This window comes from Mobula birostris, chromosome 2 (assembly GCF_030028105.1).
Source record: "Mobula birostris isolate sMobBir1 chromosome 2, sMobBir1.hap1, whole genome shotgun sequence".
In the NCBI taxonomy this organism is placed as follows: Eukaryota; Metazoa; Chordata; class Chondrichthyes; order Myliobatiformes; family Myliobatidae; genus Mobula; species Mobula birostris.
This window is the reverse complement of record NC_092371.1, coordinates 59245981-59270807: the sequence shown is the minus strand read 5'-3', so window position 1 is coordinate 59270807 and position 24827 is coordinate 59245981. Positions and strand designations below refer to the sequence as shown.

Sequence of the window (24827 nt, the reverse complement as noted above, 5' to 3'; positions counted from 1 at the left end):
GGGATCTGATTGAGACATATAAGATTATTAAGGGATTGGACAAGACAGAGGCAGGAAATATGTTCCAGATGCTGGGAGAGTCCAGTACCAGAGGGCATGGTTTAAGAATAAGGGGTAGGTCATTTAAGACAGAGTTGAGGAGGAACTTCTTCTCCCAGTCTCCCAGTGGAGGTGTGGAACGCGCTGCCTCAGAAGGCAGTGGAGGCCAATTCTCTGGACGTTTTCAAGAAGGAGCTAGATAGGTATCTTATGGATAGGGGAATCAAGGGTTATGGGGACAAGGCAGGAAGCGGGTATTGATAGTAGATGATCAGCCATGATCTCAGAATGGCGGTGCAGGCTCAAAGGGCCGAATGGTCTACTTCTGCACCTATTGTCTATTGTCTATTGTCTATTGAGGTACTGAAGCCTGAAGGCACACACTCAGCGATTCAGGAACAGCTTCTTCCCCCCTGCCATCCGATTCCTAAATGGACATTGAAGCTTTGGATGCTACCTCATTTTTTTTAACATACAGTATTTCTGTTTTTGCACATTTTAAAAAATCTATTCAATATACGCATTTGATTTACTTGTTTATTTATCATTATGTTTTATTTTATTTATTATTATTATTTTATTTTTCTGCTAGATAACGTATTACATTGAACTGCTGCTGCTAAGTTAACAAATTTCACATCACAATCCGATGATAATAAACCTGATTCTGATTCTGATATGGCTTGTATGGGCTGGGGATGTTACACACTTGATACTTCGGCTGTTCTAATCTAGCTTGACTTTGATGGGGGAAGTTACTCTACGCTAATTGAAATCCAACTATTCAGAAACATCTATGAGACTCACCCTAATCTTTCCCTCCATAGACCAAATAAAACTGTCCTGAAAATAAATGCAGTTGTGCAGAATTTACATTTACATTTTGCTTTCAGTAGGTACGAGGGATTCTAAACTTTCTTGAGTTATGGGGGACTTCAACATGCAGGTAGACTGGAGGAATCAGGTTGGTGCTGGACCCCAAGAAAGGGAGTTTGTGGAGTCCCTCCGAGATGGATTCTTAGAACAGCTTGTACTGGAGCCTTCCAGAGAGAATGCAATTCTAGATTTAGTGTTGTGCGATGAACCGGATTTGATCAGGGACCTCGAGGTAAAGGAGCCATTAGGAGGTAGTGACCATAAAATGATAAGTTTTAATCTACAATTTGAGAGGGAGAAGGGAAACTCGGAACTATCAGTATTACAGTTGAACAAAGGGAACTACGGTGTTTTGAGGGAGGAGCTGGCCAAACTTCAATGGAACAATACCCTAGCAGGGATGACAGTGGAACAGCAATGGCAAGTGTTTCTGGGAATAATGTGGAAGGTGCAGGATCAGTTTGTTCCAAAGAGGAAGAAAGATCCTAAGGGGAGTAAGGGGAGGCCGTGGCTGACAAGGGAAGTAATGGACAGTATAAAAATAAAAGAGAAGAAGTATAACATAGCAAAGACGAGTGGGAAGCCGGAGGATTGGGAAACTTTTAAAGAGCAACAGAAGGTAACTAAAAAGGCAATACGTGGAGAAAAATGAGGTACGAAGGTAAACTAGCCAAGAATATAAAGGAGGATAGTAAAAGCTTCTTTAGGTATGTGAAAAGGAAAAAAATAGTTAAGACCAAAATTGGGCCCTTGAAGACAGAACCGGGTGAATTTATTATGGGGAACAAGGAAATGGCAGACGAGTTGAACGGGTACTTTGGATCTGTCTTCACTAGGGAAGACACAAACAATCTCCCAGATGTAATAGTGGCCAAAAGACCTAGGGTAATGGATGAATTGAAGGAAATTTATATTAGGCAGGAAATGGTGTTGGATAGGCTGTTGGGTCTGAAGGCTGATAAGTCCCCGGGACCTGATGGTCTGCATCCCAGGGTACTTAAGGAGGTGGCTTTAGAAATCGTGGACGCATTGGTAATCATTTTCCAATGTTCTATAGATTCAGGATCAGTTCCTGTGGATTGGAGGGTGGCTAATGTTGTCCCTCTCTTCAAGAAGGGAGGAGGAGAGAAAACAGGGAATTATAGACCTGTTTGCCTGACGTCGGTAGTGGGAAAGATGCTGGAGTCAATTATAAAAGATGAAATTACGACACATCTGGATAGTAGTAACAGGATTGGTCCAAGTCAGCATGGATTTACGAAGGGGAAATCGTGCTTGACTAATCTTCTGGAATTTTTTGAGGATGTAACTATGAAAATGGACAAGGGAGAGCCAGTGGATGTAGTGTATCTGGACTTTCAGAAGGCCTTTGATGAAGCCTCACATAGGAGATTAGTGGGCAAAATTAGGGCACATGGTATTGGGGGCAGAGTACTGACATGGATTGAAAATTGGCTGGCTGACAGAAAACAAAGAATAGCAATTAATGGGTCCCTTTCGGAATGGCAGGTGGTGACCAGTGGGGTACCGCAGGGTTCAGTGCTGGGACCGCAGCTGTTTGCAATATATGTTAATGATTTAGATGAGGGAATCAAAAGTAACATTAGCAAATTTGCCGATGACACAAAGCTGGGAGGCAGTGTGAAATGTGAGGAGGCTGTTATGAGAATGCAGGGTGACTTGGACAGGCTGGGTGAGTGGGCAGATGCATGGCAGATGGCCTTCATAACAAGGGGAATTGAGTATAAGAGCAAAGAGGTCCTTCTGCAGCTGTACAGGGCCCTGGTGAGATCACACCCGGAGTACTGTGTGCAGTTTTGGTCTCCAAATTTGAGGAAGGACATTCCTGCTATTGAGGGAGTGCAGCATAGGTTCACAAGGTTAATTCCCGGGATGGCGGGACTGTCATATGTTGAAAGATTAGAGCGACTGGGCTTGTATACTCTGGTATTTAGAAGGCTGAGAGGGGATCTTATTGAAACATATAAGATTATTAAGGGATTGGACACACTGGAGGCAGGAAGCATGTTCCCGCTGATGGGTGAGTCCAGAACCAGAGACTACAGTTTAAGAATTAGGGGTAGGCCATTTAGAACGAAGTTGAGGAAAAACTTTTTCACCCAGAGAGTGGTGGATATATGGAATTCTCCGCCCCAGAAGGCTGTGGAGGCCAAGTCTCTGGATGCTTTCAAGAAAGAGATGGATAGAGCTCTTAAAGATAGTGGAATCAAAGGTTATGGGGATAAGGCAGGAACTGGATACTGATAGCAGATGATCAGCCATGATCACAGTGAATGGCGGTGCTGGCTTGAGGGGCCGAATGGCCTACTCCTACACCTATTGTATATTGTCTATTGAGTGCTGATCTGTGGGATTCATCATAAATAGTTTCTAGGATGGAAAGAAAATCAAAGTGAAAATAGAGGGCAAGCCAAATACTGTGGGGACAAAAAAATAAGATTTTGCTTGAAGTCTTAATTTCCAGGGATTCTGTTCAAGAAGCTAGGTTGCCTATTAGAAATGCCATGAATGAGCTCCAGCAATATGAAATATAATAACAATTGTCTTGGTAACAGTAAACTAATAAGAATTGTGATAAAAAAGAAGATCAGGTTGGTGTTCAAAACACATTCCTTTGGCAGATTGTAAAGTAGCCCATCCAGGTGCTGTGCTGAATAAATTACTAGCAGCCCTTATGGGATAACTAAAACACATTTTGATCCTCCAGCTCACTCTGTTTGGAAAGTAGCATGCCACAGGTGTCAGCTCATTCTGATCAGAAGAACCTCTCAGTCCAACACACTGTGGTCATATCCCTTCCCGGAATCGGTAGTATCTACAGGAGGCATTGCTTAAACAAGACAACATCTATCATCAAATATCCCCACCATCTGGATCATGCTATCCTCTTGCAGCTATCATCTGGAAGTACAGAGGCCTGAGGTCCCACACTAACAGATCATGAACAGCTACTTCCCTTCAACTGTTTGGTTCCTAATCACTATAGTTCAGCAACACTATGATTGCCATGATCACTTTGCAATATAATGGACTGCATTTTTTGTTCTAAATGTATTTTTTTGTAGTAAAAATATGTATGATATATTTAATTTGCCTTTCTTGGAATGCTTTTTATATGAGGCCATGTGTCTGTAACACTGCTGCAAGTTGTTCTTTGCACCAATGCATATATGCACTTGTGTCTATGACAGTAAACTTGAGTTTGACTTTCCAATCATGGAAATGACAGATGAGACAAAGGAGGACATCTGTTTTCACCTTGAGAAGACTCTGACTCACATCTCTGAGAAAGACAAACTGATCCTTCTGGATGACTTTGTTGCCAGGACCAGAATGGATACAATTCCGAGGAAAGGTCTGATTGGCAAGAAAAAAGACGAGAAAGCTAACTGTAACAGAATCTTCCTCTTGACAAAGTCTTGGAACATGGCCTTGAGAGACAGAGAGACAGATGCAAGACTATGTGCAACCATCTCCAATCCACTCACTGGCACCTTCATTATACAAGTGAGAGACTTACAAGGATGTCCACATCATCTGCACCAGGACAAACACTGCTTCATCTGCTCTATTACTTCAATCAGCCTGGCATCAAAAGAAGTGGAAGTCAGGGTAACACTGCCGTAATGAAATCTATGTTGAATATCTCAGCAACTCACACAAAAAAAGAAAACTCTTCTCAGTCAACAGCCCAAAGACCATCTGATGGTTCCTAAACAATAGGAACCACGGTATGCCCATGGAGCCTAGATTGCCCTTAAATACATCATAATTAGCAACTGCGAGGAAACCTGAGGGAATAAGCCCTGTACTAAAAGCCCTGTGAAAAAAAGGCCGTTGTCTAATCTGGCGCCATCCTACATCAATGTCCCATGATGATAATGGTACAGGAGAAGAATTGGAAAGTACAGGCCAATTTCTATATCTCAAAAGTCACATTGAAGGCAAACATTAAAAATCACCATGTCTTCACTGCAGCAAAGCATGCTTTGGCTATATGAGCAAATGAATATTTGAAGATCAAGATCTCAAATGCAGTAGAAAGCTATCAGTCACCAGTAGTCCTTGCTCTTCTGTATAGTTCAGAGACTACATCTTGTAAGCACCTCAGGGCACTAAAGGTGTACCATCAACTTTATCTCTGTAAAATTCTCCAAATCTACTGGCAGAATGTGAGCAAATGTTGTCCTTAAGCCAGGCTATTATCTCCAGTATCGAGGCTGCAATTACTCGGCTTGTTCTGATGGGTGGGTCATATAATTCACACCAGTAATAGTTCAGCTTCTCCAAACACTTACGTTAAGAGGATGGAAAATAAAATCAGGGATGTGCTCTTTGATGAAAATATAGCTATCCCTGACTCATGATTGAGTAAAATAAAGTTTTGGCCTTCGTCTGGCACTGAGAACCTTGAGTGTCTTTGGAAAATGAGCATAGACAGTGGGAAGAGATACCTCAGGGTGCCTCCTGTTCCACTTGTGGTGGAACCTGTGGATATCTGTGTAGTATCTGCAGATTCTGAACTGTGGAAGGATTCATCATCAATCCAGGTTGTTCAGGATGTACACAAGAAGGTACCTCTATGAATTAGAATATACACTACTTTCATTAAAAGAAACTGAATTAAAACTAGACTTTGTCATTATGTTCAACAAGTAGAAGAGCTCCCATACTGCATTCCTCAAATTGGGATGTTAGATTCCAAATCAAGAAACAGCTTTGCTATATACTAGTCTAAATATATAGCATATCAGCTCTTTATGATTCCGGTTATGGTTACTGAAACTGATGCACTTTATTGACGTTATTGAAATTTGTTAATAACCAAAATTAACCAATTTACTGAGCTAATTAAAAATAGAAGACAAACACTCTCAAATTGAACTAATATAACCATAACCATATTACAATTATAGCACGGAAGCAGGCCATCTCGGCCCTTCTAGTCCGTGCCGAACGCTTACTCTCACCTAGTCCCACTGACCTGCACTCAGCCCATAGCCCTCCATTCCTTTCCTGTCCATATAGCTATCCAATTTTACTTTAAATGATAACATCGAACCTGCCTCAACCACTTCTACTGGAAGCTCGTTCCACACAGCTACCGCTCCCTGAGCAAAGAAGTTCCGCCTCATGTTACCCCTAAACTTTTGACCCCTAACTCTCAACTCATGTCCTCTTGTTTGAATCTCCCCTACTCTCAATGGAAAAAGCCTAATTAATTCTATCTATCCCCCTCATAATTTTATATACCACTATCAAGTCCCCCCTCAACCTTCTACGCTCCAAAGAATAAAGACCGAACTTGTTCAACCTTTCTCTGTAACTTAGGTGCTGAAACCCAGGTAACATTCTAGTAAATCTTCTCTGTACTCTCTCTATTTTGTTGACATCTTTCCTATAATTCGGTGATCAGAACTGTACATAATACTCCAAATTTGCCCTTACCAATGCCTTGTACAATTTTAACATTACATCGGAACTCCTATACTCAATGTTCTGATTTATAAAAGCCAGCATACCAAAAGCTTTCTTCACCATCCTAACCACATGAGATTCCACCTTCAGGGAACCATTATTCCTAGATCCCTCTGTTCTACTGCATTCTTCAATGCCCTACCATTTACCATGTATGTCCTATTTTGATTGGTCCTAATGATTAAAGATAAAAGAAAAAGAACTTTTTATATGTATCAGTTCCATGAATCTGCAATGTTGAGGATTTTGAAGGACTTAGATAAAGGGTGAAGCCTAGATTGACATGTTCCTATAAGATAGCAAAGAGATATTGATGGAATGAGAGCTAATGACCTGCCTCATGCATTCAATTATTGAGGACCATAACTGTGCTCCAAGTGTGGAACATTGAAATATGTCCAATTCATGGTTATTTCAAAGTATTCATCCTGCAAGATTGAATGAAAAGAACACACTTGACTATTTAATTCAGCTTTGTATTTATCACTTCTCAGTGTTTTGTAAATGAGATCATTGACTGCACAGTATTGACCAATTTTATGATTATTTTATTAAATTAACTGTCTTGTTTGTGTGATTAAATGCTTACCTATATTACATTTACAAGAGATGTGTGAATTAAATGTTCAAAATTGACAAACCTTGTACAGTGACAGCATTTTAGTGGCAAAACCTATGTAATTAATTAAAGTCTGATGAGGTAATTAATGCAGTGCCTCAATCTGATGACCTGATGAGAACTGATTTACTGCAATTTAGACCTACTGCTTTTGGAAAAAGTTGTAATTTACAGGTACCTGAACAAAATAAACAATTAATTACAAATGATTAAAAGCTTTGTTCTAGTGTGCATCTGCAACTTTAATCAATCACTCTGGTGGATTGGTGAAAATCATTAATAGATTGCAATTAGTGCTACTACCTCACAGCTTTAAGGATTTGGGTTTGACTCTGGTATGCTGGCCGTGTGGAGTTTTGCTCATTCTCCTTGTGTTTGGGTACTTGGCTTTCCTCCCAACATCCTAAAGACTTGTCTGCAGGTTAATTGGCTAAAGTTAATCACACTGTAGTGCAAGTGGCAAGACAATCAAAGGGGAGTTGACAGACATGTGAATTGCAGGGCAAGAATTGAAATAAGAGGGGCAACTGCTGGGAAACATCATGGAATCAACAACCTAAAGGTCTTCTTCTAATATATATTCAAAACTAAACAACAGGAGATTGAATATAATACAAATGTTGGAAATATCGTGTGGAGCAGATGAGGAGAAACAGCTAATGTTTAGTGTGTCTCCCTATAAATTAACTTTGTAGGCAATTAAAGGACCATGATAGTGTGCAGTGTTTCAAGTTAGGAAACATTCATCAGGCATAGAAAAACTTTCAGTCCTAAGGAAAGGCCACTGATTAGAAACATTGACAGCAAAGGGGAAGAATTTGTGTTAATGCATGTTTATTCTTGTTACAAATTTACCACTGTATGCGATGATGGTAGAGAAGGCTAAATGTGAAATTGTTGAATCAGCAGTACAGCTTTGTTGTTTTTCTCTAACTTAGCTATCCCAGCTATTAAACTATTTCAGAAACCTTAAATGTACTACATGTAACTTAATCTCCCAATTGATTGTGAACGATGGAAACAGGCAGACCGTGCCTCTTTTATTTTGAGGATAACTTTAATTTGCATTTATAGTAGCTGATAAACACAACCAAAACAGGCAAAATTCTTATGGCAGCTCATATCTTTGACCTCCAGTTTTCCATCGGCATCTGGAGCCTCTTGCATGCGTTCTTATTCACATTGATATATTTGAGGTACCTACATCCGTATCAGAACTTGCCTCCAAGAGGGGTGTGCAGAATTGATATTCTTTATGTGAATGCTACTAAATTCAGTTCCCTTTACTCTTCTCTGAATAAAAAATAATAATTTGCATTTTTCTTTGTTACTATGTTTGTATTAGATATAAGCTTTAAGCAAACTAATAACTAGACTGAAAGAAAAGTCAATAGTTTATCCTGGAAGAATGAACAATGATGGCTCCTTTCAACTCAGAATCAGGTTTAATATGAATTAGACAAACATATGACATATGTTGTGAAATATGTTGGTTTGTGGCAGCAGTACCTTGCAATACATAATTAAAAACTCTAAATTACAATAATAAATAACAAATTATGTAGGTCGTGCAAAAAAAAAAGCAAAACAAAAAAATAATGAGGTCATGAGGGTTCATTGTCCTTTCAGAAATCTGATGGCAGAGGGGAAGAAGCTGTTCCTAAAATGTTGAGTGTGTGCCTTCTGGCTCCTGTACCACCTCCTTGATGGTAGCAATGAAAAGAGGGCACGCTAGCATTATAGGGGCCTTTAACACAGGCTGCATTTTTGTGGTATCACCTTTTGAAGAGGTCCTTGATGCTGGGGAGGCTACTGTCCATGATGCAGCTGGCTGAGTTTGCAATTTTCTGCAGCTTTTTCTGATCCTGTGCTGTGGCTCCTCTATACCAGATGTTGATGCAACCAGTTGGAATGCTCACCACAGTATATCTGCAGAAATTTGTGAGTCTTTTGTGCCATACCAAGCCTCCTTAAATTCTGAATGAAATTTAGCTGCTGTTGTGCCTTCTTTGTAATTGCATTAATATGTTGGGCCCAGGATAGCTCCTCAGAGATGTTGACACCCAGGAACTTGAAACTGCTCACCTTTTCCACTTCTGATCCCTCAATGAGGATTGGTGTGTGTTCCCTCCACTTCCCTTTCCTGAAGTGCACAATCAATTCCTTGGCCTTACTGATGTCGAGTGAAAGGTTGTTATTGTGACACCACTCAACCAGCTGATCTATCTCACACCTATATGCTTCCTTGTCATCAGCTGAAATTCTGCAAACAATAGTTGTGTCATTGGCAAATTTATAGGTGGCAGTTGTGCTGTGTCTAGCCGCACAGCTGTGGGTATAGAGAGAGTAGAGCAGTGAGCTAAGTATTTATCCTTGAGGTGTGCAGGTGAGGAGAAGATTTTATTTCCAATATGCACTGGATTTGGTCTCTTGATGAGGAAGTTAAGAATCTATTTTCAGAGGGACGAATAGAGGCTAAGGTTTTGGAACTTGTTGATTGGTACTAATGGTGAGCTGTAATTAATAAATAGTAGCTTAATGTATATATCGCTATTGTCCAGGTGATCCAAGGCCAAGTGGACAGTCAGTGCCATTGCATCCGCTGTAGACCTATTGTGGCTTGAGGCAAATTGAAATAGGTCCAGATCCTTGCTTAGGCAGGAGTTGATTCTAGCCATGACCAACATCTCAAATCACTTTACCACAGTAGATGTGAGTGCAACTAGGCAACAGTCTTTGAGGCAGCTTTCCCTGGTCTTCTTGGGCACTGGTATGATTGTCACCCATTTAAAGCAGATGGTAATAATTTACAAATTTAGTTATGCAGATAAGTGGTTAAGTAAAACTGATTGGCACTTGTGAAACTTTTTTTCAGAATTAATTGTAGCATTGTCTATGTTCATCTCTTCTGCAAGATGATGATGCATTGTCATGGACTGAAGTAAACTTTTCTCACATTCTTGTGCATCAGATTAATAAATTCTTAATTTCCATCAGTTTAGAAATTTGTGGCCTGCTTATGAATGATGACTTCATGTTACAAAAACTTCTGCAGTTAGCAATGTTTAAGAAACGTTTGGAGGGGCACACAAATAGGTTGGGAATGGAGGGATATAGACCATATAGACCATATGCAGGCGGATGAAATTACTGTAGTTTAATTGGCATCATGATTGGCCGAAGGGCCTGTTCCTGTGATGTATGTTCAATGATACTTCATTTGATAATTGTGAAATTAATTTTAAAATTACTATTTACTTTTTTCAAATGACATTATAAGGTTTAGCATTGTACAGATAGCCTGCAGGTAGCTGAGTCTCTAAAGACATTGGAAAATCAGGCAGCACCATATCTGATGTCTATCGTTAGAAATTAACTCTAGAAGATTTTAACCTTTTTCCTTTTTTTATGGCCCTATTGAACATTGGTGCATTCTGGGAGTAACGTAGAACAAGAATGTGAAATCTGGTTACTTCATTTCATCACTGATGACTTAACTTTGATAATATTAGAATGAATACAAGAGATTTCTGGAAATCCAGAGCAACACACATAAAATGCTGGACAATCTCAGGAGGTCAGGTAGTGTCTATGGAAATGAATAAGCAGATAACATTTTGGGCTGAGACCCTTCATCAGGACTAGAAAGAAGGAGGAAGATGCCAGAATAAGAATGTGGGGGGAAGGGGAGGAAGACAACGTGGCTTAACAGGGACAGAGTTCCTCTTTTCCTCAGCTACCATCCCATGAGCCTTTGCATCATTCTCTGCAGCTTCTGTCACCTTCAATAGGACCCTACCATCAAACACATCCTTACCTCCCCCCATTCTCTGCTTTCCACAGGATTGTTCCCTCAGCGATTCCTTTGTCTATTCATCCACCCCCACCTCCATTCAGGCCCCCAAAACCGTCTGTACAGGTGAGGTGACACTTCACCTGCAAATATGTTGGGGTTGTGTACTCTATCCGGTGCTCCCAATGCAATCTCCTCTACATTGGTGAGATCTGTTATCGTTTGAGTGACTGCTTTGTCATGCACCCTTGCTCCATCCACAACCAGCTGAATTTCCCAGAGGCTAACCATTTTAATTCCTGTCCTCATTCCTGTAACGACATGTCAGTCCATGGCATGATGAGGTCACTCTCAGGTTGGAGGAGCAGCACCTTATATTCCATCTAGCCTCCAACCTAATGGCATGAATATCAATTTTTCCAACTTCTAGTAATTTTCCCCCTCCCTCTTCCCTCTTCCCTCTTCTTCATTTTCCCACTCTCGCCTCTTATCTCTTCTTCTCACCTGCTATAAACCTCCCCCCTTGTGCCTTTCTCCAGTGATCCACTCTTCTCTCCTCCCAGGTTCCTTCTACTCCTGCCCTTGGCCTTTTCCACCTATCACCCTCCAGCTTGTCCTCTCCCCCACTACTTTCATATTTTGGCATCTTTCTCCTTCCTTTCCAGTCCTTAATGAAGGATCTCAGCCCGAAACTTTGACTGTTTATTCATTTCCATAGATGCTGCCTGACCGGCTGAGTTCCTCCAGCATTTTGTATGAACATTAGAATGAAATTCTCGATATCTTGGTCATAAACTGCTGGTGCAGAAGAAATTTCCAACGTATCTGCATGCATACATTTGGATTCATTTTGATATTATTAAAAGAATGATGTGGCTACTCAATTTGTTGAGTTTATTCTATTATATAAAACATTCATTTGCATAATGACAGAAGCAACTAAGTCAATTTCCCTGTATCAGCTTGTGCTGATTAGTGAATTTTTGTGGCACCTTATCTTTCCCCTTTTGAAAAAAAGCGTGGAAATGCGATTTTTTTTTAGTTTCATGGAAATTCAAGTTTGGATTTTAATACTTAAATCTTTATCTTAACACAAAATATCACTGAAACAAACATCAATTGATAAAGGAACACTGCTAGCAGTATCCATCTTAATTGTTTAATTAATTTTTCAAATATCATGAAAAGCACATTCTTTGAAGTCAATATACACAAGGCACATGTGTGGCTGAATATAATGACGGGTTGGGGGGGGTTATCTGCAAATTATGATTGAATGATAGGGGTGAAGTGCTGTTTCTCTGAATGTGCTACATGTAAATAGCACTCCAGAAGTACTGTGACCTGTAACTATTACTAATCATGATAGGCCGAACTCTCCAAATAAACCATTTTTCAAAATACTGAAATTCTAATGAATCTTTCATTCCTAAGGCCAAACAGAAACTCTGCTGTAGCTTCAATGTGTTGATTATGTATAGCTTTTTTTTCTTTCTATGTATCCATACAGCAATTTATTCCACAGTGCTTTGTATTATTAATAAGAGCTAAATGAACCTGATTGTGCAGGGTAGATGTTATGTTGGCTGTTGCTTTACACTTAGAATTTTGCCACTACAGTTGTCTCTTGCAGAATTATTTTCCCTGTGCATAGGATGAAAAACACTTTTTTTTCATTTTGCCAATAAAAATCCTTCAACCGTCTTACTTCACAGAATTATATTGTAGACACTGTATATCTTTGTACAATGAGTTAATCAAGCCAGTGCAGTTTAAACCAAATGCTATTAACCAGTGATTTACTGTGTTCAAAATAAGTGATCAATTTTCAAGAATAAAGGTATATAAAGTTGATAAACACAAGAGATTCTGCAGATGCTGGAAATTCAATGTAACACACATAAAATGCTGAAGGAACTCAGCAGTTCAGGTAGCATCTATGAAAATGAATAAACAGTCGATGTTTCCGGCCAGACCCTTCTTCAGGACTGGACAAGAAGACACCATCCCTGCAAGCAGCCAAAGTACTACACCTGTCCATTCACCTCCTCCCTCTCCTCTATTCAGAGTTGCAAACAGTGCTTCCAGGTGAGGCAACACTTCACCTGTGAATCTGCTGGGGTCGTCTATTATGTCCAATGCTCCTGATGTGACCTCTCTACATTGGTGAGATCTATCATAAATTGGGGGACCGCTACATCGCACAACTCCCCTCCATCTGCCAAAGCTGAACTTCCTGGATGTCAAACATTTTAATTCCTATTCCCATTCCTGTTCCGGCATTTCGGTCCATGGCCTCCTCTTGTGCCAAGTTGAGGCCACCCTCAGTTTGGAGGAACAACACCTTATATTCCATCTGGGTGGTCTCCAAACTGTCAGTGTGAATATTGATTTTTCCTTCCAGTAAAATAATCCCCTCCCCCCTTCTTCTATTCCTCACTCTGGCCCTTTACCTCTTCTCGCCTGCTTATCACCTCTCCTGGATCCCCTCTTCCTTCCCTTTCTCCTATGGTTCACTCTCCTCTCCTATCAGATTTCTATCTCTCCAGCCGATTATCTTTGCAACTCACCTGGATTTGCCTGTCACCTCCTGGCTATCCTCGTTTCTCTTCCCCAACTTTTTATTCTGGCATCTTCCCCTTTCCTTTCCAATCCTGAAGATGGGTTTCAGCCAGAAACCTTGACTGTTTATACACTTCCATGTTAAACTGATGTTGTTTATTACAAACAGCAGTACTGTACTAGCCATGCACACAACAGAAACATCCTGACCTCCCAAACAATCCAGAAATATGTGTACAGTTATTTAATGATCTTGATAATTTAGAATTCAATTTATCAATTATTTAAAATCTTTAATTGTATCCAGTATGTATAATAAGTATGTATAATAAATCCTTTGAAGACTTCAAGGACACTTTTCTTACTATTGGTTTTCTTCTGTCATTCTCTGCATGATGCCATAACAGTAGTGGTACATTCATCAATACCTATCTTGTGTTGCTTTGAAATGTTAAAAATGGATTTGCACATCTATTGCAAAAGGACCAATTAAGCTCTTCATGTAAGGTGAGAGGCATCTAATTAAAGTAACTTTCTGCAGTTTCTAATTGATAAAGCTCACACATCTAACCAATATATCTAGATTAGTGCTGGCAATAATGGAGGACATTTATTTACAAACTCCAAATGGAATATATTTGCCCTTTTTGGGAGTTCTCATTTTGTCAGATAAACAGCAGGGTTGGGAATACATTTTACACTTTATGCCAAGAATTCGGCATGCCATCTTCTGAAAATGAAAATAGGAAACAGGGGGACAGAACATTTTTATGATGAAAGTACTTCAGTTATTACAGATCATATGTGATTCTCAGTTACATAAAATGCGTTTTCTTTCTGTCACACACAATTAGATTGCATTTGATTTAGTTGGTGAGAAGTTAATCTCTCATGGTTACAAATGTTAAATGTTTGAGAGTATTAGTCGTATGCATTTCCTGACATTTGGCTTCATTGAATTGAAGTGAGTCCAATGTCAGGAGACAAGTCAATCTGACAGCGGTTAACTTTGCATATGTTTAGTTAGTGCCAATGACAAAGTGCACATTTCTTTTCCAATATCAAATGCACTTCACACTTAGAGGCTGAATTTCCAGATAACATCTGATATTATGCAATTTACCTGAAAGTAACTAATATAACTGTACTTTGTTCAAAGTACTTAAATTTATTTAATAGTGAGCACTCATATTCCTTTATGTAAACTGAATACTGTATTGCATGTCTTTTTGCCTAGTAGAGCATAAATGAATATTATTTAAAAGCAACAATGTTTTCTTTGAAATCATTCTGGAGTTTGTTCAGAAATGTTTTAAAGAGACATTAAATAAAATTATAAATCCAATGAAGAGAGAAATATTTCTATGTGCTTTAAAAGCACTTCAATTTGTAGTATTTTCTAAATATAAAAATAATTGATTTGTGGTTGTTGGTTATTTAGGAATAAACTGAACTTTCATGGCTGTGCTCAGCTTTTCTAATGGTAACTGCAAACAATTCCCACAGAAGCAATTTCAGGAATTACGTAAGCCTTTTGTAAATATAGGACTTAATGAATGACTGATGCTTCCTGTATCTGCCAATATGCGCTGTCATGAAGCCTAGGTCAATGATGCTCTTCAATTCTATGTTTGTAAGGTTAGCCCTGGAATGGGCAAGTTATTTAGAGAGACTTACAGCACAGTAACAAGTCCTTCCAGCCCAACAAGCCCCTGCTGGCCAGTTACACTCATGTGAACAGTTAACCTACTAACCCATACGTCTTTGGAATGCGCACTCTTTGGAATGTGGGAGGAAACCAGAGCACCTGGAGGAAACATACATGGTTACGTGGAGAATGTTCAAACTTCTCACAGGCAGTGGTAGAAATTGAACCTGTGTCGCTGGCGCTGTAAGAGCATTATACTAACCGTTACACTATCATGTCACCAACTTTTCTTTGGATGTCTATAATTTATTTTACTTTAGTTTTATATATACCCTTCATCTAGGTAAAATTATTTTAAAGAAACATTTGACATAGACTTCATATGGTCAATCAACACTGCACATCAGTACACAAATCTGGGATTTACTCTAAGGAATGTCTTATCCCTTGTGATTTGTAACTTAAATGGTGTTTGATTAAATATATATTAAAAATTTAATCTTTAATTATATGACTTTTAATATCTGAATGTAACAGCATTTTTAAAACTACTTCACAATATTAATGGCTGTATCGAAATTGCTCGAGTAAAAATGCAACATGAGAAGATCAATGACAGAGTGTTAAGCTCCAGTCCCAGCTTTGCCTCCTATCAGGTCATTTCCAGGGTGGTCCTCAAGACTGCCATCTGAAGCCTATTTAGCAATGAGACTTGAGGGTGAGGAGGGCCAACAAAATCGGCCCACAATATTTAAGCCATCAGTTGAGTGCAGGTGGGCCTGGAGAGTAGACAATAATTCCAATTAGAGGGTTAGATCAAAATATATCTGGCTCTGCATTGTCTGCATTTTTTCTTCATGTATGCCAGCAATGATTAAATTGAAATTAATCAACAACAAAGTTATATTTTCAAACTAAGTTTTCAATGATAATGAGAAAAAAATGAATAATGTAAAAATAAGATTGGTTTCAGCTCTGATATTGGTTTATGTATATTTTTGCTGAACGTTAACTACAAATCATATGGTACACTGTTTAGATTATTCCAAGAATGAGCTTGGTTTCTGTGACAACCATCAACCAGTGAAATCATTATATTACAACAACAATTTATACAAACATTAACACTTAATGATTATGCAGGGCAAGTTGTGAAGTAACAGATGTATAATAAGCATGAAAAAAAATTACTTTTTTGTCCTGTATTATTGTATACCTTTGTAAGTCAAATGGCAGTTTCATCCTAACTAAAGTATTCTCCATTTCTCAAAATCAGATAGCTGAAACATATGCATTCCTGCCAAGAGAAGCAGTGACAAGGTTTCTAATGAGCTGCACTGAATGTCAAAAACGAATGCACATAAACCCAAATGGTGTGGACTCAAAAGGTAAATATTGAAAATTGCTGAATATGGCAAATTACTGCAGAAGCAATTTTATTCCTGATATTTGGAAATAATAAATCATGATGCAGTTTATCTCATACATTTTTCAGAAAATGAAAGACCTTCATCACTGGCTGGGGTGATAGATTATAATATGCCCATTACTGCCACATACCTGAAGCAGATGAAACTCCAGTTTATGTGTGGACTTCAAGATTTGGTAGGTTTGACAAAACATAAATATTTCATGCTCGAGTTAAATTTGACTTTTCTGATTTAGTTGCTAGAACTCTTATTTCTGCAACCCATTCAAATTGATGTTACTTTGTTACCCTCAACAAAATATAAATAACAACAGGAAAATCTAAATTTTATGATCAAGAAATTCTGTAGTTTCTTCATCTACACTTATAAATTAACTCCTGACTGAACAATTCTGTTAGGAAACACAAGTCCAAGAAGTCTTCATTCATGCTTGTTTTGGTGAAGAAGTTAAATACCTCACTTCCACAATTTGATGCTGCTTATTAAATGCCCCTTTGCTGATGTAGCTAGGTGTGACCATTCTAGTTCTTTTAAAAAATGGAAATGCAATGTATTTGATAAATTGAAATTTTTATGAATTTGTAACACAAAGGAAACTTATATGTATAAAAACTTATATGTATAAAACCAGTGTATAAAAACAAATTTCAATTTCAAGTTATTAAAAATAGTATTTTCAGAAACCTGGCAACTCATTGGAAAGGTGAACAAAGGTACAGATACAGGAGGAGAAAATAATTTAGTGAATGGAAAAGAGGCTAAAGGAATAAACCTACTTACTTTAATTTGCTCTTATCTAATAAAGTTATGCTTTGTAGCATATTAATGAAGTATTTTTGTCAAGTCCAGTTTTGGTTGCTCAGGCAACTGTTTTGAGACAAGCTTGCCCTCTGGTGTTAGAGATTTGCAATTAATGAATTCATTTTGTGAAGAAAAATATTGTTTACAGAAATGTTTTCCATCACTATTATTGAGCCAAAATAGTTGCATTAAAATATTTGAAATTATGAAATGCTGCACATTGCAATATTGTGATTTTGTATAATATCACAATTATGCAGAATTTATAAAGATAAACTGTTATGTTTTTTCCCCAATCTGTTTGGCAATTTTAAGCAAATTTATGATATTTTTAAACTGGCTTGTTTTAGTGAAGACATAGTGATTACTACACCTGCTGTTTTTGTGCAGAGATGTTTTTAAATAAGAACAAAATACATGTAATGATATCTCCTGAAACGGAAGAAATAAATTTCAAAGAATTGAGAATTACTTTCTGAATGGTACCAGAAAGATTTGTTAAGTCACTGATGGGGCAATGATTTTTTTTGTGATCTGTCAATGCAAAATTATATACTGCAAGAAACTTGAGGTATCTAGCATAACTGAATTGCTCACAAAGAGAATGTTTTGATGACCTGGTTTAGTGGAGTGGTGAAAAGTTGGATTTGTGATTTAGTTTGGATATTGGCCTTGTTAGGGCTGGAGGTGCTATTGTGCTAGGGAGCTATGCATATCCAATCTGATTATAATTACCTAACCAGAATTTATGATTAAAAATTAACAGATTAAATTATTGATGGCATGATATCCTAGTAACTGACCTTAAATTTCAAATTTGCAATCTTGAAGCCTCTGCTTTGGAATTATTGTTGGAAAATATCAGATAAACTGATTGTTTTACTTCTCTTTATATTTCTTATATCTCTTACTCTGCAAAGCATCTCTTTTCCTTTTAGCAGATGCAGAAAGAATTTTTCAATTTGAAAAGTGCAAGAGACACATAGTTTCTCCTTGGAGAGGTACTTTTTAGAGATGCTACTCTGAAAATGGACTCTTAATATATTAATTTGTTGCACAAAAGTCTGCAAGTAGTTCTAAGTGTAATCAGTTGTGGAGATAGTAATCATGTCACCAATAGCAAATTACAAGCGTTTAGTTGCGATGGACCCACCAGATTTTGCAACCCATGAGAACAACTGCCTAGAAATTGTTGTGTAATATCAGTGCTACATCAATGACATGTCTAAAAATATACTTAAGTAAACTACGGAACTTGCAGTAACTCATGAATCTTGAAGTCTGCAGATTTCTTTTGAGATCCTCCAAGTGTCAAGCACCTAGGGTGCGCAATGTGGTGGCAGTGCTGTTTGCGGTCCTGAAAAGAGCAACTGTAAACTGGGAATCCATCTTGGGTAGCTCTTCATATTTTCAGTTTCAATAAGATTTGCCTCGAGTGAATTCCCAATAAAGGATTTTGTGGCCTAAGATCTGCTCAGACCTTTATGTTACACCTATTATTAGACTCCGGAAATTGTAAATGCTGATAACTTCACTGTAATGCCATTGTTTAATTGTACCATCAATTTATATATCATTGCTGAAAATAACAGATAATGGATTTAGTATTTGTTTAACTATTAGCTAACAGGAGAAAAGTCCTTTACAAACTCCCATTCTTGCAGTTGTTAAAAGGACAACCTAACAAGTAAGAAATAGAATTACCCATTTAATGTATCCAATGGAGGCCCAAAAATGCCACTTTGGAATTATTTCAAGACTTGTACATTCACATTCATTTGACATGTTAGAATCTTATTGTATTGTATGTTCATTGGCTGGTGTAATGTACTCTGGACATGAGGTGCTACATTAGCAGCAATATTTTTTTACATATCCAGTATTACATCTTAATATCAGCAAAAATGAATGCATTAATTGTTTACAAACCGTACCTTCCCTAGTGTTGGGATCCCACACACCCATTGTTATGCATCAAGGACATAATAGTGAACATTTCACATTTTCTTATAATATGGGAAGAGGCCATTTGTCCTATCAAGTCTATCCCAGTTCTCAGAGCATTCCTGTCCGTTCCAATCCCTCACTTTATTTCCTTTTCTATCACACACTCAAAGTCTCCAAAAACTCAAAAAGTTCAAAGTAAATTTATGATCCAAGTACATGTACGTCACCATGTTCAACCCTGAGATTCATTTTATTGCGGGCAATCATAGTAAATACAAGAAACTCAATAGAATTAATGAAAGACCACACCCAACAGGACAGACAGCAATCAATGTGCAAAATAAAACAAGCTGTTCAAATACAAAAAGAAAGAGAAAAAATAAATAATATAATAAATAAATAAGCAATAAATCTCAAGATAATGATGCCTGTTATGCCGCTGGTGTTTAGGGCAGCAATGAAGGTCCTTTATCTTTGGTGTGTTCAGGGCTTTCTTCGTCGTGTTAGTAGCTTCCTGTTGGTTTTCACTACTGTCAGTCGTGCAAGGTCCGGATGGAGACTCAGGAATGCGGTTACACTCAGATGTAGGATTCTTTACTGCTGTTTCCATAGCAACTTTGTTTTACCAGTCAGAGTTGTTAGCCCTGAGCTGAACCCCCGAAACTGGAGGATTGGTGGATCACTCCTAGTCTGTCCTCTCCTCTTTCACCAGTTTGGCATGGGTGAGCCTAACAAGAGCCATAGCATAAAGCCCTGACTCCAGCCAGCATAGACCTCTGGGTCATTGAGTTACATAAGCCTCCAAACCACGACAAGGTCGTGGTCCTCTTGGAGGAGTAGATAATGAGACCATGAGATGAAGAGTCCTTGAAGGTGAGTTGAATGCAGTTCAGCGGGAACAGTTCAGTTTTGGGCAAGTGAAGTTCAGTGAAGTTATCCCCTCTGGTTCGAGAGCCTGATGAGTCCTAACTGCCATACCAGTGCAAGTTATCTGCAAAAATATTTGGGTGGGGGGTGGTATTTGAACAATATTTGATGGGTCAACACATTACTGAAAACAGTCATGCTTGATTACTTACTATTATGGACACAACACATACAGATTGTGTTTAGGATTAAACACATCTTAATTATCCAACCAGATCATGTTTAAGATTAAACAAATCTTGAGGTATCCAACCATTGAGCAGTACGATAGCACAGCAGTTAACGCAGCACTATTACAGTGCCAGCAACCTGGGTTCACTTCTGCCGCTGTGTGGAAGGAGTCTGTTTGTTCTCCCCATGACCAGATGGGTTTCCTCTGGAGCTTCTGTTTCCTCTCACATTCCAAAGGTGGACAGGTTAGTACATTAATTGATCACATGGGTGGAATTGGGCAGCAAGGGCCGGTTACTGTGCCATATCTCTAAATAAAATTACAAAATTAAAGAGCTGGTATAATTCTGCTCCTAATTTTTCTTTAAACTTTATTTTATAAAGTTAAAGGTGGTATGACAATCAGTCATATATTAATTCAGTTATTTAATTACAATGCTCATTAATAATAAGTGATAATTTGACTACACTGAATAAATCATCTAAGTGCTAAATTTGACTATACTGAAGACATCATGTACGTAGTAAATTTAACAGGCATTACTCCTTCTATACATGCATAATGACTATTCTCAGTTCAATGTTATCTGGAAGTAATAAAAATGAAAATCTCAAGGATTCGGCAGCACCTTTGGAGAAAAGTTTTAGTTAATGATTTCTCAACAGAACCATGAGAAATAGGAAACATGATATAAGTTGTAGAATGGAGAGTAGGAGACGTCCTCTTTCATTTCCTATCATTTATATCTTCATACAGTCATTTGTGATTAACAACTCGTTGTCTCTCAACAAGAAGCACTGCCCTTTGCATCATCATTTCTCATGTTCTCCATCCTTTTACGGCTATTCCTTTTGCTGCCTCTACCTTTTTTCCCCTTTTGTGAACCACTGAAACATGTTTATTCCCCACTCTTCCTAGTTATTTATTTATTTATTCCTAGTTCTGATGAAAGATCATTCATCTGAAATATTAACATGTTCCTTTTGCCATAGATACAACTTGTAGATCCGAGGTTCCATCATTTTATGTTTTTATTTCAGATTTCTAACATTTTTGCCTTTTAACTGGTAGGAAAAGACTTGGTTCTGATCAGACACAGACTGAATAACAGCTCTAATAACACTTGCAGGAAGTTATGCAGTTGAAGTATTTTTTAAGGACATCCCAAAACTCTGTATAGCCAATAAAATAAACTTAAATTGAGACCTTTAAAGGCTTTTCATAAGAATAATTTCCACACAAAGAGTGACATAGTCAATTTTGTGTGTTAATGTTTTCAGTTTTCAGGGCACAGATGTCACTGGCAAAGTGGACATTTATTGCCCATCCATAATTGCCTTCAGGAACGCAGTGATGATCCATCTTTTTGAATAGATGTGGTCCGTTTTATATAGGTCTTGCACAGAGCTGCTGGGCAGGGAGTTGCAGGATTTAGACTTGACAACAATTAAAGAATAATTATATGTTTCTAAGCGAGGATGGCGTACAGGTTGGAGGGGAAGATGCAGATGATGATGTTCCTATGCACCTGTTGATCTGGTGAAAGAGGTGGCGAGTGTGGGAGATGCTGTTGGAATTGGATTTGGGGAAATGCTGGTCAGCACCTCAGATAACGGTCCCCTACTCTTTTTAAAAAAAAATTATACCCTGAGATTTTCTTTTTTTTGCATTCGTTTGAGTAGTTAGGTCCTTTTTGAAAGATACTGAGGGTTATCCCGGACTTGTGAGTTGTGGAATAGGGGTTGGGGTTGAATGTAAATCTACCACCACAGCGAGAGGAGGAACGCTTGGACCACTTTCCCAACTCTACCCACTTCCCAATCCACACATCACGCCGGTCTGAATCCCTCTACCACCCATCAGCACGCCACTCGGTTGCTAAGCGAAGGCACAACTGCAGCGGACTCCCAACTACGGTAGCCACTGACAGCCAAATGAGCCGCGGCGTACGGCGGTGTGCGTGACGTCAGCGCCCCTCTCCATCCCCATCTGTCAGCTGGTGCGCTGCTCGCTCTGCTCCTGTGTCTCGCCGGCTTCCCTTTCAGCCTTCATCAGGATCCCCCTCGATTCGGGAACACCCCCTCCCTTTCTCTCCCCTCCCCCTCGCACCGCGAAGCGGCACGGAGCCGCTGTTCACCCCTAACGACTCCCCGCAAGAGCTCAGCCGGCTGCGCATTGGGTGAGTGCTGGCTCCGGGCAATCTTCTGGGAGAAGTAGAGTAAGTGGGAGCAGCTTTGGATCTGCCAGTGTGCTGGGAGGGAGGGAGGGGGAGCCCTGGGCTAGACTTGGCTTTAAAATGCAATGACCTGATCCATTTTGTTTAAGAAGCGCATGCTTGACCGAAATAAAAGCTTACTTATTAAATGGCACTCTTGTCTGCAGTGTAGCTTGTGAAGAAGTCTGATCGATTAGCACAAAAAAACCCTGATTTCTTTCAAGGGAATTATTGCATGTGAGCTTCTGTTTTTATTAAAGTATCATCTGCTTTCTTTCGGAAGCAGCTTATTTGCCCAGTGATTATGATTATGTCTTTAATATGAATTTTCTTTCATTTCGATGTGTCAGTTAAACCCTTCGTAGTTTGATTAACAGAATAAAAGAGCGACAAACATTTCGTTTTATTTTCATTTTCTCTCTTATCCGTTGTACTGAGAGTGAAGTCTATGCGTACATTTAATCATTTTTGCATTTCATTATTATCAGTGTAAAAGCCGGTCTTTGCAGGGGTGGCGATTACATATTAGATGTTATCCCCAAATATCCTTAAAAAGTTAGTTTTCATTAGTAATTCCACCACGTTTACAGAAAAGGAAACGGTATAAATCGATGAAACTGCTGCAGCCTCATCAATCCATAATTGAATATTCTTTTTGCAAATTGATTTTTTTGTGCTGGATTTTCCATTTTGAGCCTCGCAAGATTTTGTTAGATGTATTGTTTGCGTGACATTATACGTTCATATATTGTATATAACTTTTTTTTCAGCGGGTAACCAGAAAGTAGGATACTATATACTTGTATGTTACAAACGTAAGTTTTAATGATAAATTATAGAGTATAGGATGGTCATCATTTTGATGTTTATGACAGATTTAAGAATAGACCAATAAGGGATTTTGTTGTGGGTAAATTAGTTTACAGTGTAGGCTAAAATGTATATAAAAATAGGAATATCGTTTCATACTTAAAAACAATCACAATATTAAACTAGAATACTTTTTCTATATATTGGAGTAGTTTCTTCATAGTTTCACTGAGACTGCATCATTGAAACTTTCTATGTTTTTTAAAGTTGCCTTCTTAGATACAGGATTTTATGAGATCTACAGGCTACAAGCAGCAAATAGGGTGCATCTGAAAATGCATTGGATCTGTAGTTTATCTGCTGTATATTGATATTCTTGGCAAAGTCATAAAGGCTAGTTGTGGGTAAAAAAAAAAGAAAATTCTTGTTCCAAAAAAGAAAATTTTGTAATTATAGCTGAGTTTCAAATAAATGTATTTAATGAAAATAAAGATGTACAGCTCTTTAATCAATTTTTGAAATCGAAAGTTCTTTGTAAATTGTTAGTCAAAAGCTTGATAATAATTGTAAGCTTGTCTTTATTGTTTTATAATTTAGCTATGGAATTCAATCTTTCATAGTATTTCATAATTTTATTTTCTGTCTTAACAAGGGAAATCTAGTTTAATTTATTATTAAATCAATGCAAAAGGTCAAGAGCGCTAATGCATGACCTTACTGGATTGAGACTGAACAGGAGAGGCACTACGTGATGCTGCTCAAAGGTTAGGTGAAATAAAGTTTGGGTTTTAAAACTAGATTAGAAAAGAAAGTAAAAGACCGCGGTGTACTTACAGGTTAAGTATTAGAAAGGTAATCTTGATTGTGTTGCTCTCTGTCTCTATGAATAGGCTTAACTGTTGATGAACTTCAATGTGGACTTGTCATCGCCTATTTATCATTAATCAGTCAGTGTCTGTTTTTCATTCTAACTGAAAGAACTTGCGTTTCTTTTTGTCCACATCTTTATTTACAACAGGGAAAAGAAATTTCACTCAGATAACTAGTGGGTGGCTTATCATGTAAAGTTCTTGCTTTCTGTGTACATCTTGTATACCACTATAAATTTTCTTCTGTAATTTATGCCTGCATAGCCTGTAGTAAGGACATTTGCTCAACAGTGAACTTGTGTGTAACTGCAGTATGGCAGATTAACTGCTTATTGTAAAATGAATGATTACTTAATGCGATAGCACGAAGGACGTTTTACTGGAGTTAATCAAGAGAAAACTTCCATTGTATACTGTTGTTCTTGGGACATTTCAAAGTGCATGACAACCAGGTCATAAACCATGTCAAATGCGACAGATGGAGCAAAATTGAAGTAATTGTGATTTTACTCTTTTAAATTGTTTTGGTGTAATGGGGATTTTCAGCTAGGAGATAAGAAGGCTTTTCTTCTAGGATTGCCATAGGACTTATCATGCTCACCTGAACAGATGCACATGTT

General features: G+C 38.3%; 1 protein-coding gene across 2 annotated transcripts in view; it reads left to right on the top strand.

Annotated features, from left to right (window-relative positions):
* The window catches only part of nol4lb (nucleolar protein 4-like b), a 371742-nt gene that overhangs the window by 84983 nt on the left and 261932 nt on the right, over window positions 1–24827 (top strand). For both annotated transcript variants that reach the window (XM_072241820.1, XM_072241828.1), the window contains exons 4-5: window positions 16313–16424; window positions 16532–16641. In XM_072241820.1, coding sequence (XP_072097921.1) covers window positions 16313–16424; window positions 16532–16641 — 222 coding nt within the window. The remainder of the gene's footprint in view (window positions 1–16312; window positions 16425–16531; window positions 16642–24827) is intronic.